Source organism: the organism of the source record quoted next (assembly GCF_019968985.1).
Source record: "MAG: Porospora cf. gigantea B chromosome Unknown PgB_NODE_174_length_31399_cov_157.423, whole genome shotgun sequence".
Classification (NCBI taxonomy): Eukaryota; Apicomplexa; class Conoidasida; order Eugregarinorida; family Porosporidae; genus Porospora; species Porospora cf. gigantea B.
This window is the reverse complement of record NW_027178734.1, coordinates 1-13,331: the sequence shown is the minus strand read 5'-3', so window position 1 is coordinate 13,331 and position 13,331 is coordinate 1. Positions and strand designations below refer to the sequence as shown.

General features: G+C 55.5%; 6 protein-coding genes across 10 annotated transcripts; 2 read left to right on the top strand and 4 right to left on the bottom strand.

The window, feature by feature from the left end:
- Positions 1-32: 32 nt before the first annotated feature.
- On the top strand, positions 33-2,139 carry KVP17_000460 (uncharacterized protein; the record flags this gene model as incomplete). Of its 2 annotated transcripts, none has more annotated exons than XM_068522496.1 (2): positions 33-293; positions 322-2,139. In XM_068522496.1, the coding sequence occupies 2 exons, from the start codon at positions 33-35 to the stop codon at positions 2,137-2,139; spliced, it is 2,079 nt and encodes a 692-aa protein (XP_068377825.1).
- Positions 2,140-2,643: 504 nt separating this feature from the next.
- KVP17_000457 (uncharacterized protein) lies at positions 2,644-3,702 on the bottom strand (the record flags this gene model as incomplete). The annotated part of the gene is made up of 1 exon (XM_068522467.1): positions 2,644-3,702. One exon carries the CDS (start codon positions 3,700-3,702, stop codon positions 2,644-2,646), a length of 1,059 nt encoding a protein of 352 aa, XP_068377822.1.
- Positions 3,703-3,782: 80 nt separating this feature from the next.
- Positions 3,783-7,769, bottom strand: KVP17_000448 (uncharacterized protein; the record flags this gene model as incomplete). Of its 3 annotated transcripts, none has more annotated exons than XM_068522357.1 (3): positions 3,783-4,166; positions 4,195-5,865; positions 6,651-7,769. In XM_068522357.1, the coding sequence occupies 3 exons, from the start codon at positions 7,767-7,769 to the stop codon at positions 3,783-3,785; spliced, it is 3,174 nt and encodes a 1,057-aa protein (XP_068377808.1). The 3 variants fall into 3 exon arrangements, with proteins under 3 accessions (XP_068377808.1, XP_068377809.1, XP_068377810.1); XM_068522358.1 differs by lacking the exon at positions 6,651-7,769 and adding an exon at positions 5,894-5,926; XM_068522359.1 differs by lacking the exons at positions 3,783-4,166; positions 4,195-5,865 and having other exon boundaries at positions 5,982-7,769.
- A 314-nt stretch (positions 7,770-8,083) lies between these two features.
- On the bottom strand, positions 8,084-9,574 carry KVP17_000458 (uncharacterized protein; the record flags this gene model as incomplete). The annotated part of the gene is made up of 1 exon (XM_068522471.1): positions 8,084-9,574. The coding sequence occupies one exon, from the start codon at positions 9,572-9,574 to the stop codon at positions 8,084-8,086; it is 1,491 nt and encodes a 496-aa protein (XP_068377823.1).
- A 39-nt stretch (positions 9,575-9,613) lies between these two features.
- KVP17_000456 (uncharacterized protein) lies at positions 9,614-9,907 on the bottom strand (the record flags this gene model as incomplete). The annotated part of the gene is made up of 1 exon (XM_068522466.1): positions 9,614-9,907. The coding sequence occupies one exon, from the start codon at positions 9,905-9,907 to the stop codon at positions 9,614-9,616; it is 294 nt and encodes a 97-aa protein (XP_068377821.1).
- Positions 9,908-9,933: 26 nt separating this feature from the next.
- On the top strand, positions 9,934-13,331 carry KVP17_000453 (uncharacterized protein; the record flags this gene model as incomplete). 2 transcript variants are annotated; one of them, XM_068522445.1, is made up of 1 exon in its annotated part: positions 9,934-13,331. In XM_068522445.1, a coding segment is annotated over one exon (3,398 nt), but the record flags the coding sequence as incomplete, so codon positions are not given. The 2 variants fall into 2 exon arrangements, with proteins under 2 accessions (XP_068377816.1, XP_068377817.1); XM_068522446.1 differs by having other exon boundaries at positions 9,934-13,309.

Genomic DNA, 13,331 nt, shown 5'->3' with positions numbered 1-13,331 from the left:
TAAGCACAGGAAAAAAAACTCATAATAGCCTAATGGGAGTCAAACTCCTTATGAGCGCGATTAAACGCGCGGAGAACTACACCAGTCCCGAAGTGGACTTCTGGTCCGCCGAATCAGGACCTCGCGTGCTGTTGGTGGACTTCTATGGCTTCTTGTTCAAAATGAGGGAGCTTGTCTCGACATTGCATCCTGCGGGCCTTCCCAAAAACTCGCTCTGTGAGGTGTCATCCTTTGACCTCGAGGCCCTATCCCACGTGGTGTCGGCCTTCGTAGTGATCATGAGATTCGCCAACGTAGGTTCCGATTTCGCAGGTAACGCAGTGGGAGGTGGAGTTCGTAAAGGACGGGAAGGCGATATCCGGCTCCTGGATGGAGTCCTACGCCAAAATTGACACTTGGTTGGGCCGAGAACGTCAGTACCTAAAATGTTGGAAGAATATCTGGACTCGTCCAGTAAAGCATCATGACGTTCTGAGAGAACATAGCCACATGAAATTGCCGCCAACATGGGTGGCTCAGACGGTCAAAGTGCTGAGTCTGGACATGGGCTGCTTGGTATGGCACACCAAAGGAGAAGCGGACCCCTTAATAGGTAAAGCGCTACGAGATAGGGGAAATGCGCCGCATGTAACGGCTGTTCTCTCATGCGATACCGATTTCGCTGTAATAAAAGGTTCCCGCCTGCTGCTTTTGCAAGACGTGCTACGAGTGCTAGGACCTTCCATAGTCGCACTGGTGACGGCGAAAGGATTTCTTCTACAGGAGTACAGGAGCCCATACGACAGGATTGACCCTTCTCCTCACGAGAAGCGATACGACTCGTTGCTAGATTCTCTTTGGGGAAATCCCAGACCTGCAATTAAGTTCCAACTGCACACGCCTTCCAGCATCGGTCGCCTTCTGGGCATCAGTCAGAACCTACCGACGGAGGAATTCTACCGGAGCCTCCTGTGCCGTCTCACGTCCATGGGCACCGATTACAATGAGCGCGGTTCTGCCCCCAATGAAATTAGCGACCTGATGATTCGCAATCTTTACCGACTTGATGACGATTTCGCTGGTATCACTCCTTTCGACGACAGTGTTATGGAATGGAACGATTACAAAACTGTACTGGAACTGTACTGGAGACGCCGAAACCAGAAACCTCACTGGTACTGGGGATTCCTGCAGGAGATCTACACTGCAGCCGACTTGGACCACGTGCTGCCTCGTCTGTGTCCCTTCACCAGCGGCGTGGTGGCCATGGACCCGCCACGAGACCTAGGGTCCGGCGTGGAGGAGTTCCGCGGCAGGCCACTGAACCTCGACATCCTACGGCGGGCCTTCTTTAAAAGGGTAACCGGACAAACCTCCGCGGAGGAAGTGTATTTCCGAAACTTCCCTCCGATCCAACGCGAAGCCTACGAGGTTTTTAGGGCATTCCACCTCTCTGCAGTGCGCCTCTACCGAAACTTGACGAGGGCGAAAGTCGCGTCGACGGCATTCGTGCAGATAGAGGCCACCAGGTTATCTTTGGAAGCACTAGCGACGCCAACGGTATGCGAGACGGCGCCAGTGCTCCGAACATCCAGCGACATTTTCCATTACTTTTCCAAGGGATTCCAGAGGCTGATGGAACGGATTTCCGCACCGGAATTCGTTGCCCTCGCTGTAGACCAGGCGTTATACGTTTCCATATCGTTCACGGCGAAACATTTAGTTGGCAATCGGCCAAATTGGAGTCAGTGGCCAGACGTATGCCACAAGCTGGGACTTGTGGAGGATATGACCGTGGAGGTTTGCAGACGGATCCGCCTAAAGGCGGCCTCTATTGACTACGTGGTGGCGCTGTACGAAGACTACCACCTGCTTATGAATGCCGTGCAGGTGTGTTACTTGGCCATGGTATCCCTGATCGGCACGTCACTCCACCAGGTCCACGTAGGGAGTGGCGTAAGGCTTTTCCACAAACTGTTGGCCTCAGACGTTGTGGTGCCTGTGAAGCTGATCACTCTGCTAGCTGTTCTGAAACTGGAGAACGCGACAATTGGCAGGCCTTCGTCGAATTCGTGTGTGGTTCAAGACAAGCTCGGCCACCGTTTTTTGGTTGGTCCGTGCGCTCGTAGCTTGTTCGCAAAAATTCCTGTGCGGCAGTAATTTCCGGCAATGTGGTTCTTCATGGTGGTAGTAGCGGTAGCGGCATTGATGCGTGGTGTAATCGCGACAACGATGACGCCTGCCGATTTGGAGATGGGTGAGGAGGGCGAAATGACGATGGCCGCCGAAGACGCGGGTTTGCCGGAGCTGGCCGACCTAGAGATGGGCGAAGGGGGCGACATGGACATGGGAGATGAGAATTACAGTGACACAACGGCAGCCCCAAGCCCTTCACCAAGCCCTACGCCAAGCCTGGTGCCTGTGCCAAGCCCTGTCCCCAATCAGCCGAATGTCATTTCGATCCAGCCACCAGCTCAGGCACCATGTCCTGCAACAGCAGCAGACAATTCTCCAGTCGTGGTAAACGTGTCTGTGGGTGACGATTGCTGCGACGATGAAGACGAAGGCAGCCATGTAATTGTGGACGACGGACACACTCGGCACTTCAATCACAAGTGGAGCAGACACCCTTCCGCCCACGGTCGCCCTTCAGACGACGCGAGGCTAGTTCCTAGGGAGCGACCTGTCATTACTGTTTAACATGTGAGAATTGGCCCTCTCAGTCTGCAATCCGGAGGTCTTCTTCCAGAAGTTGTACCAGGATATCGCAGCGGCAGGTGTCTCACGTCGTTCCGTCTGCGTCTCAGTTGGACCTCGAACACCTTTGGCCAGCCCTGTGCCCTCTGGCTTATTGCCGGGTCCGCGGCTGGTGACCTGGTATGCCTGCAGCTTCGCGCGTGAGGTCGCAGGACCAGTCATGAGGGCACTGGTGTTTTGGTACCTAGAGGGTCTTGGCGACAAGGGTGACGACGGGCTGAACGTTACTTGAGGACTTCGCAATCCTTCCGCCCTCGTTGTGGGACTGCCAGTCACTCTGGGACTGTACATGGCACATATGCTTCGTCGTCTGGGGGATATTAATAAATCGTGAGTGATACGTTCGAGTTGCAGGTCGTTGGTCAGCTCCTGCGCCTGCTCGAAACCTGTGGACACAACTGTCGCCTTCGTCGTGGCCGCTCGCTGAACCACTATCGGGTTAGGTGGATGTCGGGTGGTTTCGAGTGGCGTATCCTGATGAGAGGATGGTGCCCGCCACAGCAGATGCCACTTCTTGTTCACGAACTTGACTGCAGCACTGCCTGCATGGGTAACCTTCTTCTGCGCTCCAACGAGGTCAAGATTGGCCCATTTCCGATCCTTGCCTGCCGTTGCGCCGGGTTTATTCGGAGCTTCGACTCTGACCGTCATCCCGTTCTTCCAGTCATCCAGGTCGTGCATTTCAATATCAATGTCGCTAAAATCCTCTGCTTCCCTAGAGTTGGGGCTGTTGAGGAATCTCATAGGATCTGACGGACACGGGTCAGGTATCGTAATACTCTTGGAGCTGGAATGCTTGGTGTGAAGTAGGCCTCTGCCTGACTCGGATGCAATACTCTTGGAGCTGGAATGCTTGGTGTGAAGTCGGCCTCTGCCTGACTCGGATGCATCGGATGCGGACGTTCCCTCGCTGCCAGGGGGGCTTCTGAAACTCGACTGGTGCCGAGAACCCCACAGACCTACCATGGATATTGTGTCATTATTACGACACATCACAATAACCTCGTGAATCACATAAAGGGAAACAGGCCTTAATTCGGCCAACGTTAGATGCACTTATAATCAATACCATAATTCCATTCCGTAGGATCTTGAGGATGGAACCCTCGGAACAGAGCCAGAGTTGGTGCCTGGTAGCGCCATTCAGGCTTACGGGCTAGCCCACACTTCTGTGCCTTGAAGAAGTTGGCACTTGTGGCGTCCATGTTCGACTCCCACTTCAAGACGATTTTCGCTAAACGTTTCTCGGGCTGTTCGATAACCAGAAGCTCGAAGATGTACGAACATAGCTCCTCGGGGTCCCGGGGATAGGAACTTACCCAAACACTGACGTTGCAGTTGGGTTGCGATGAGCAGGATATGGTGGTAATCTTGTCACCTTCCGGAAAGTTCGAGTGGAAGAGGTTGAGGCATAGGGACACGAATATAGGCTGCATCGATTCCAAAGCATGTCCTCACCGCTGTGTCGGCCTTCTTGAGTCCCCAAATAATGATGCGCCCTCCATCGAGATGCTCGGGATCCTCCCATATCGGCTGTACTCCGCAGCGAGTCAACGCAATCGTTGTCTTCCTCGGCAAGTTGTCCCAGTCGACCTGGTCCTGGAAGGTCCAAAAGGCCTCCAAGCTGTGGAGAGTGCCCATCTTCAGCAGACGTGTTTTGTACTGATCGGTAGTAAGGGGTCCGGCCTTCGTTGCAAGGGGGGAGTCGTACCACAGGTCCATCGGCTCCACCATCTCGGCGTCCGAGTCGTCAGTGTAGTCGTCGCGCAGCACCATCATCGTCGTCGAGCAATCATGAGTCTCCTCATAAGATATTTCACAGGAGAGCTCGCTGCGCATGCTTACAAGGCGTGCGCCGAGGCTGAGTTGGTCTTCGTACTTAACGGTGGTGGGGAGCGGTTCCGATGCGAAGGATGGCGTGAACACAGCTGCGTTGGGGTTGAAGGGAGCTGCCTCCGGGTTCATGAAGTTCTCGTCGAAGCCTGGCGCCTCGTAGGAAGCAGCGGGCGCGTGAAACACAGAGGGGACAAATTCAGGACAGTCGCTGACAGCGGCAAAAAACTCGTGCTGCGATTGGCCCGATTCCCACGGATAACATCTCGAAGAGCACTCGCCGGTGGCCTCTGCAAGGGGCAGGTGAACGTCCAGCATTGTTGTCGACTGCGGGCAACCTGCAGCGACACGGACTGGCAGGGACGTCAGTGGCCTTGCAGACGAGCCTACAGTGCTAGTACTCAGGGAGCTGGCCTCTGTAGGAATCACTAAAGGGCTCGTGGTCGGGCTTGACACATCAGTAACCTCTGTAGGAGGCACTAGAGGGCTTGTAATTGGGCCTGACACATCAGTAATCAGGGAGCCAACCTCTGTAGGAGGCACAAGCGGGCTTGTGGTCGGGCCTAATTTACAACTAATCAGGGAGCCAACCTCTGTAGGGCTTGTGGTCAGGCCGGATGCATCAGTAATCATGGAGCCAGGCGCTCCCGATGAAGATTTGTGACAGTAATCTTGACAGACCGCAGATTGTATTCGATGTTCATATGAAGGAATGAACTCGGCGCACTGTAAAAATCCGTCGAAAGGAGATGAAAGATCCTCCTTAGACGTCCATGGCACGCTGCTTGCGTCGTCCGAGGCAGCGTCAACAAGCTCCAACTCGCTGGACTCATCCTCCCACGAGAGAGGCGGTTGAGCGGAGAGAGGTGCGGCTACTGCGGAGGATTTTCGACTTGTGGCGGCTGTGTCTGACGTGTCTCTGGTGTCAACCACTTCGCTAGATCCGGACGTCGGTGCTTTGGGCATACGAGAGCGCTGCGGAACGGATGAGCGTGTGAAGGCCAGGGTCTCAAGGGAGCCACCGCGGGAAAACGGAGTAGCTCCCGGCCTCGCAGTGAGGGAGCGAGGACCTGAGCCACAGGGGCCCGACGTTCGCGGAGACCGGCGAAATTCGCCGTGGTCGCTTGATTTCTTCTTCTGCAAAGAAACCAGCTCATCAACAGAGATTTCTCTCGGGCCGGTGCAGGCCCACACAGACAGATCATCATCACGTCGTGATTTGCGAGGGTTTCGCTTCTTTGAAGTAGCCACTAGACTGACAGTTCGAGGCTCAAAGACAGGGATGAACTCGTCGGACTGCGTGTGAGAGATAATAGGCACCTACGTCTGAAGACAAGTCAGCCCAACACGACGTCATGGCAGGGAAAAATAGTATTTTAATAACACAACAGTACAACAAATGTATGCAGAGCCTACTGGGAACTCTGCACTCGTCGGCGTAAAGCCGTTAAGAGGGTGCGTTTGCGCGAGCTCCGCGACTCGGCCCAACTCATGGCTGTGGCGTCCTCAGCAGAGTCTACTGAGGTTCTGGCGGGCTCCGCTTGGGAGGTTGTCCGAGCAGCCCATCGGTGACTCGAGGCTGATCGATCGCGACGTGCAGACCGCGACGCCTCTCGGAGCTCCTCCTGAGTCATGGGAGGCGGACTGAGAGCGTACCGGCGGTGGCGTTGTGGCGCCGGGCCGCTGCTTTCTTGAGACGAGGCTGGAGATAAGCCGCATCCACGTCTCGAGGGCGTGGTCAGGCAAGGGCTGGAATCCTGCGACGCGAGGCTGCTTGTCGCAGCAGGGGTCGGCGTCCTTATCAGCCGGCGGCTCATAGCTTGGCTTTGAGCTTGGCTTTGAACCGACGGCAGTGCTCTTGATGTCTTTGACGGCTGGGGCGTCTTGTTTTCATCACAGCGGGAGATCTCAATTTTGAACTTTGATGTCGGTGATGGTGGTGAAGACTTCGCCCGCGGTCTGTCTCGTCGCGAAGGCGAAGGCGCAAGCCCGGCATCGATGCCATCCAGAATAATGGACGTCAGCTCATCCGAGAAAACTGGATCACTGCGCTTTGAGTCGGCAACAACTGCCAGGCGCACCTGAAGGAGCTGGTCCTCTTTCGACCTCTCAACACGCAAGGGCTGGGCAACAATAGCATTAACATAATCATTGGCGTCGGAGAGACTATCCAGCAAATCTTCCGCGGTGACGCTGCTGACCGACGCAAACATGCTTCTGGGCGAGAGAGCTTCCTCTCCGGCCCCCCAGTGGGTCAGCTTAAGCCGCAAAGACGCCACTGAAATGCGCTGGCGTAGGTCCTCACTGACGTAGAAGGGCACTCGATTGGGAGCCGGCGTCGCCGTTATGTCCTCGACGTAATTAAAGTCGAAGCCTACAGTCTTGGACCCGGCCCGACTGTGTCGACGAGTGGATGACTGGAGCTGTTTGCGGTCGTCAGGAGAGAAAAACGGTCTAAAATTCACAGGGTCAGCTGGTAACCCTCCCCGACTGCATCTGCTATACCTCACTTGCAGCAGATCTCGGACGCCTTTGGGTAGGCAGTCAGGGATGTTGCAACTGCCCTGGGAATGCCCGAAGCTCACGGTGGACAAGCCCGACCTAAGCTTCCCCAACGGGTGGCTGTAGTACAGTCCTAGACGTAGGATGCGTAGCTTGGATGGCAGCGCGGCTCCGTCCAGAGACTGATTGTACCACTCGCCTAGCGTGAGTACTTGCAATCCAGAGGGAAGCACGCCTGTTCGTATTGGCTGGTCGTACCAATAACCGAACTCTAGCTTTTTCAGGCTGCGAGGGAGGACTCCGCATTCTATTGGCTTGTTGTACTCTTCTCCAAAAGTTAGACTTTCGAGATTCGGAGGCAGTACGTTTAGATAGAGCGACTGGTTGAAACGGAAGCCGAACGAGAGTGACTTCAAATGTGTCGGCAATGCTCGCGGTTTGAGTGAGCCCTTATACGCTCGACCCAAGGAGAGGTGCGTCAGGTTTTTTGGTAGAGATCGCGGCTTGATCTCCTTGGGCGAGGAAAGCACAAGGTGAAATTTGCGTAGGCGTTGGGGTACTATCTCAGATACACCAAGGTCGAGTTCAGACTCCACCTTGATAATCACCGCGTGAACGCGGGACAGATCAACCTGCTTCTTCCGCAATATTTCTTGAGTTGTGGTCAGCACGAGAGGTCGAATGCTAGTGATGGGCATCCAGAAGTTGGGTGTATTGGGGTACGGACCCTCAGCAATTACATTAGTGTATTTCGACAAATCCCAACTCCTAGATCGGGAGAGCTTCTCGAGATCAACCTCGCACCAGCAGAATAGTTCTCTCCCAACCAGTCCCAGCCGACCACGACTGTGTATTAATGCGAGTCTGAAGCGACAGCGCTCTTTATGCGGATTCAAAAACTGAACGACGCTGGGGAAAAATCGCGCAAACATGCCATCCAGCAAGGTCATTGATAGTGTAGGCTCCAGATTTGGTTTAATAAAACTTGCCGGCCCCACAATGACGGACATTATTAGGTGCGACGTTCTAGTAAAGGCGGCAGCGGCACGTTTGGCGGTTCAAAGCCCCAGGCGCCCGGCGCCTGCAGCGCTTCATGGAGGTAGTGCAGCAGATACCGGCCGCCGTTAAGATGCAGGAACGGCGACTTCTCCGCAGCCTCGAGGTACTTCTGCATATCCTGCAGGTCCACATCTTTATAATCCCACCCCACTCGTCGCCGCATTTGCTCTGTTTTCGCAGTGAACAGTCCCCCAACGGCATTACCTTGAACGTACAGCTCGGCTTCAGGCCGGTACTGCCTCGGCGCTTGGTTCCTTCCCTGGTACCACCAGTAAGGGAACGGAAAGGCTACCGTGTCTGTACCAAGCTTCACGAAGGGTAGATCCTCTACGGAGAAGCCGATCGGTGAGAAGATCAGCGCCTGCACTGCCTCGACTTGCAGAGGGTCGGATGCACGCTTTAGTACGTTTTCCAGGATGGCCGCTTGCACCTTGATTCGCTTCAGTCCGCGGCTCCGACGCCCAGTCGTACGAAGGTGCTCCCTCAGTCTCCGAAGTTGCCTTCGAGAGTACTTTATACGTCCCTTTGGCCCGGCAGGCACTTCGTTTTTGCTCAGGTCGCCTACAGCCAATGCATGGATCTCAGGAGCCACCAAAGGTAGCCTGAGGTCGAACCCAGGGTCCGCTATATGCATTGGACGTCTCCCCTGGGATACGTAGTTGAACTCAGCCACGGCAGTGTATAAATTGTTCGCCAGGGCCCGGATTGACGTGGGAGACACTATACGAGGCATGCAGGCAAATATCACCGTGCGGCAGCCCAGCAGCTTTTCTTTGAGCTCCTTCTCGTCGGGGGCATGGGCGCTAAATGAGGCGAAAGGCGACAGTTGATGGATTATGACGGCTCCTTCGTGCGGGCTATCGTTCCCGAAACTCCCCCAGGAGGTGTGAGTCTGAGGACAGAAGCGGATGTAGGATGCTCTGACGACCGAGGACGCCATGTTTCCGTACCAGTGACCCACTGTCACCTGCTCTCCGAGATGTCGAGCAGCCGGCAAGCCAAACCCGGAGACACGGGCCATCTCACGGGTGAACCTGGTGCAGGCATGGTCGAGAACTGCCTCGTGCAGGTGGAGGCCGCGCTCAGCCAATGTCTCGGACGATTTCCAGTTCTGGAACGCAAGGTGCAGCAGAATGTTCCGAAACATGGCCTTCGAGAGTTCAGGAGCTACGCCAATTACCGCCGCGTAGCTGTTTTTGCAATCGTTCGTTACCCCGAAACGTAGACTGTTCGTAATGTCCCAAGGAAGACTGGAGTGCATGCTGAGTTCGAGGAACTTCCCTGCAGGACCTCGGCGAGACGCATCCAGCCTTTCAATTTCCGTGGAGCTGGCGACCAGCTCTCGACGCACGGCCTCGCCCACCTCAATGGGGGCAGAATGGTGCAAGCTCAGCACGGGGAGCAGCTCCCACCTCGACTGTTTGTCCATATGTACGACGCGCATGAGTATTAGTAAGTCGAGATAAAGCCATCACGCAACACGTCAAGCCTCCCTAAAGTTCTTGGCTTCGGACCTCAGCTGCTTTAGCCTTTGGGTGATATGTTTTCTCTGTTGGTAGTGAATGGCCGACTTTTTCAGTTTCGACTTTGCTTGTTTGAGGCTATCAATCTCCTTCTGAAGAGCGCGCTGCGCTGCTACTCGCTCTTGCCGTTGCTTCCGCTGAGACAGTTCGACTTGATCACCGTTCGTCTCCGTCGCTTCTTGCTTGGCAATGGCCCTCTTGAGTGCCCCAGGGCGGTTGCGCTTGCCTCCTTTGTTGATGCCGTATTTACCCATCAGCTCTAATTCCGACTTTTCACTGCATGGACTTCAATGCACTGCTTGACGAGGCGCGATTTCGGGCTGAACAGAGAGCGGTGAACATGGCAACTGCCGGCTGTGCCGACGACGATTTTGACTCTCTTTTTGGCTCATCAAAACGGAACAAGGAGAAATCCATCAGCAAAGCTCAGCGGTTCTGCAACCGAATACGACGATTCGATCCAACGGAGGTTAACGAGCTGCTTGCCCAACTTACCGTGCTGGACGTGTCGATGTACACGACGGAGATCGCCGACGCTCTTGGCCAGGTCCCGTTGAAGCAGCGCTTTGTGGGCAGCATGGTCATCCTTTGCTCAGCCCTTCACGCGGACGACAAAGGCTTCGCTGGAATTCTGAGAGGAGTTTTATTAAAGTCTTTCAATGCGCTGTCGCAAGAGGCCATGACGACGCTAATCCAGCAAGCGAAGGGTCACTCCGATACATTTGCTGCTGGGGACTCCGACTACGGAAGCGAGCTAGGCCCGGCGGTGTACGTCGCGCTTTTGAACTCACCCACCGGCGAGACTGTGAACCGACGCAAGGCGCTACTTAGGCTGTTGGTGGAGCTTTTCATGGTGAATGTGATCCCAGACAGGGCAGCAATCCTATCGTTCATCAAGGGCCTGTGCATGACGGCGGACGATATTGAGGCGCAGCTGGAAGCCCGTCGAGGCCTCAACACTGTGGAAGCTGCAGCGGTAGCCAAGGTAATGCAGACTCAAGCTATCTGCATCCTCTCAAGTCTCCTCTGTCGCTTCGTGGGCGTGTTGATTGGCAAGTCGCGCTCCTTCGAGGCCGCGAAGCCCGACGAGCCTGTACCTTGCCCAGCGCCAGGCGATTTGCAGACGGCAATTTCGAAATACGTAACTGAATTCGTGAAAGGGGCCGGACGTCGTCTGTTGACCAGCTTGGAACGCGCGCTGCTGGTACAGGAGAAGGCCAACACCCAAGCGAAGCTCTACCGAGGTCGCGTCTCCGCCGAGGGCGCCTCTAGACACGTCGGTATCACGAGTGCCCGCACTCTCCTCGAAGCGGACCTTCGCGCCCTCGAGGACTGCTTGCACCTGGACCGCATAGAGGCAGACCCAGTCGAAAACGAGTCGCCAGTGACGCGTCTCTTGCCAGTCGTGGAGGCCGAGCCGGAGGAGCCGCAGGAGGTGTCTCCTTGGGAGTCCGAGCAGGAAGCAGCCTTTCACGAGGTGCTGCCGGACCTAGATACCTGCGTTTCGCCTGCCTTCTTGCATCCTAGCAGGGAGCCGAAGGAAAAGACTAAGGAGGAGGAGGAGGATCTTCCTGCTGAAACCCCTTCAAGACTGACAAGTTACCTCACGAAGCTGAACAGTGTGCTCGAATCGGATTATACCACCAGCACCAAGGAGCTGGATGCCGTGGTACTAGATTTCTTCTTGCTAGGTCTTAACACCAAGGGTAACCGCAGGCGGCTGGCTGCGTACCTCCTCGGCATCCGCCGTATAGACCTGCACTTCCTCCCTGGAGCCGCTCGCCTGCTGGCCGTCATGCGCGAACACGCTCCTGATGTGGTCAACCAGGTGGTGGATGGCACTGTTGCCGAGTTCAAAGCGCTCCTGCCAGAGAAGAACCAAGCCAAGGCTGAGGCGAAAATGAAGGTGTGTCGCATGCTGAGCGAGCTGTGCAAGTTCCAACTGCTGCCTCTGGGCTTGGCAGTTGACCTGTTGCATGAGCTGCTGGACGACTTCACTGACGATCACGTCATCATGGTTTGTAGTATTCTACAGTCGTGCGGTCGTTTCCTCTATCGCACCCGCGGCGTCAGTGAACGACTAGGCATGCTGATATGGCGGCTGAAGAAGCTATCCAAGGCACACAACGTCTCGGTGGATGTCGAGATCCTGGTGGAAGACGCACTATACCGCTTAAAGGTCGTGAAAGACGGACGGCGGGTGGTCGAGGAAGCGGCCTTGCCGCCCGTGCATCGGTATGTGTGGCACCTCGTATTGGACAAGCTCCTACGTGACCAGGATGGAGAGATGGTGGAAGCGGTGCAGCGTGAGCTGCTCCTGCTAGACTGGAACAACCTGGTAGACGTGAGGTTCGTCCAGCGCTGCTTGTTGTCTCTAGACGAGCACATACACTTTGACAAGCTCGACATTGTGGCTGAGCTGATAATGCGGCTGTCGAAGAGCAAGAGCTGGTTCGTAGTGATGGTAGTCGACCAGTTCATGGAAGCTCTCCAGGCCTCACTCGAGAATCCGGATCCTCAGGAGAAACCTGCACGGTTCCGACTCGTAAAACTCCTTGGAGAACTCTTCAACTGGGGTGTTATCAGTTCGCGGGTGTTGCTAAACACCCTATACTACCTCATTGGATTTGGTGTGGCCACATCCTATGCCGCTTCCCATTATCAGACGGCTCATGATTTAGTGGCTGCTCGGAAGCGGATGCTGGAAGGGCAGAAGGCTGGCAAGGAGGACCTGGGCCTGAAGTTTCCACACGTCTGCGTTGGCGAGGGCGTTCCTGACGAGTGTAACCGTGTGGCCTTAGTGGCGCTACTGCTCTCCGCGGTACACGACAACAAAATAGTCCACAAGGGGCTTTGCGCCGTGCAGATTGATAGGTTTCTGCTCTTCTTCCAACGGTTCGTGCTGGTAGCCCAGATGTCCGACGACTACGACGTGAACCTTCAACGGCAGGTGGAGTCAGCCATGCAGCAGGTGCGCCGTAAACGACGACCATTCGAGTCGCTCGCGCAGCTAGACGCCTGCATTGAACAGCGGCTGGCATTCGAGAGCAACCTCCTTAACCTCGTTATGGAGGAGAACACCGTGGAGCTGGACGTGGAAGACGAGAGCACCACTGGCGAGGACAAACCCGTCGACGAGGAGGAGGTAGTCGCAGAGTCCGAGGTCGACGATGAGTGGGTCATGGGGAAATGCATCAGCAGGCTTCCACCTGAGGAGGAATCGTCCGAGGAGGAGTCGTCGAGTAGCTCGGAGGATCTGGCTGCGTTAGAGTTTGACAGGGAGCTAAGGCGCATTACCAAGGAGTCCCTTGATAACGCGCGACTGCAGAACACCACCTCTAGGTTTCAGCTTCGGCAGCTACCGACTCCCCTGCTAGTTGCGAAACAGCTGAAGTACACGGACTCTGGTGACACCGGAGAACAGAGGATCAAGCTAGTGACGCGGAGGGGGCCCTCGACTAAGATGCGCGTTCGCGAGCTGGTAGTTCCTCCCGCGTGCCCGTTGCTGACAGAACAGTGCCGAAAACCCCCCGGAAACGAAGAAGAGCACCGGCAACTGAAGCAATACATTTTTGACGTTTTGGAGAGGAAAGATCAAGAAGCACGCGACGACCTCAAGAACGAGATCTTGGATAATTTGTACTACGGCTCCCAAGGTAACTCTTCCCCGAGCCCACC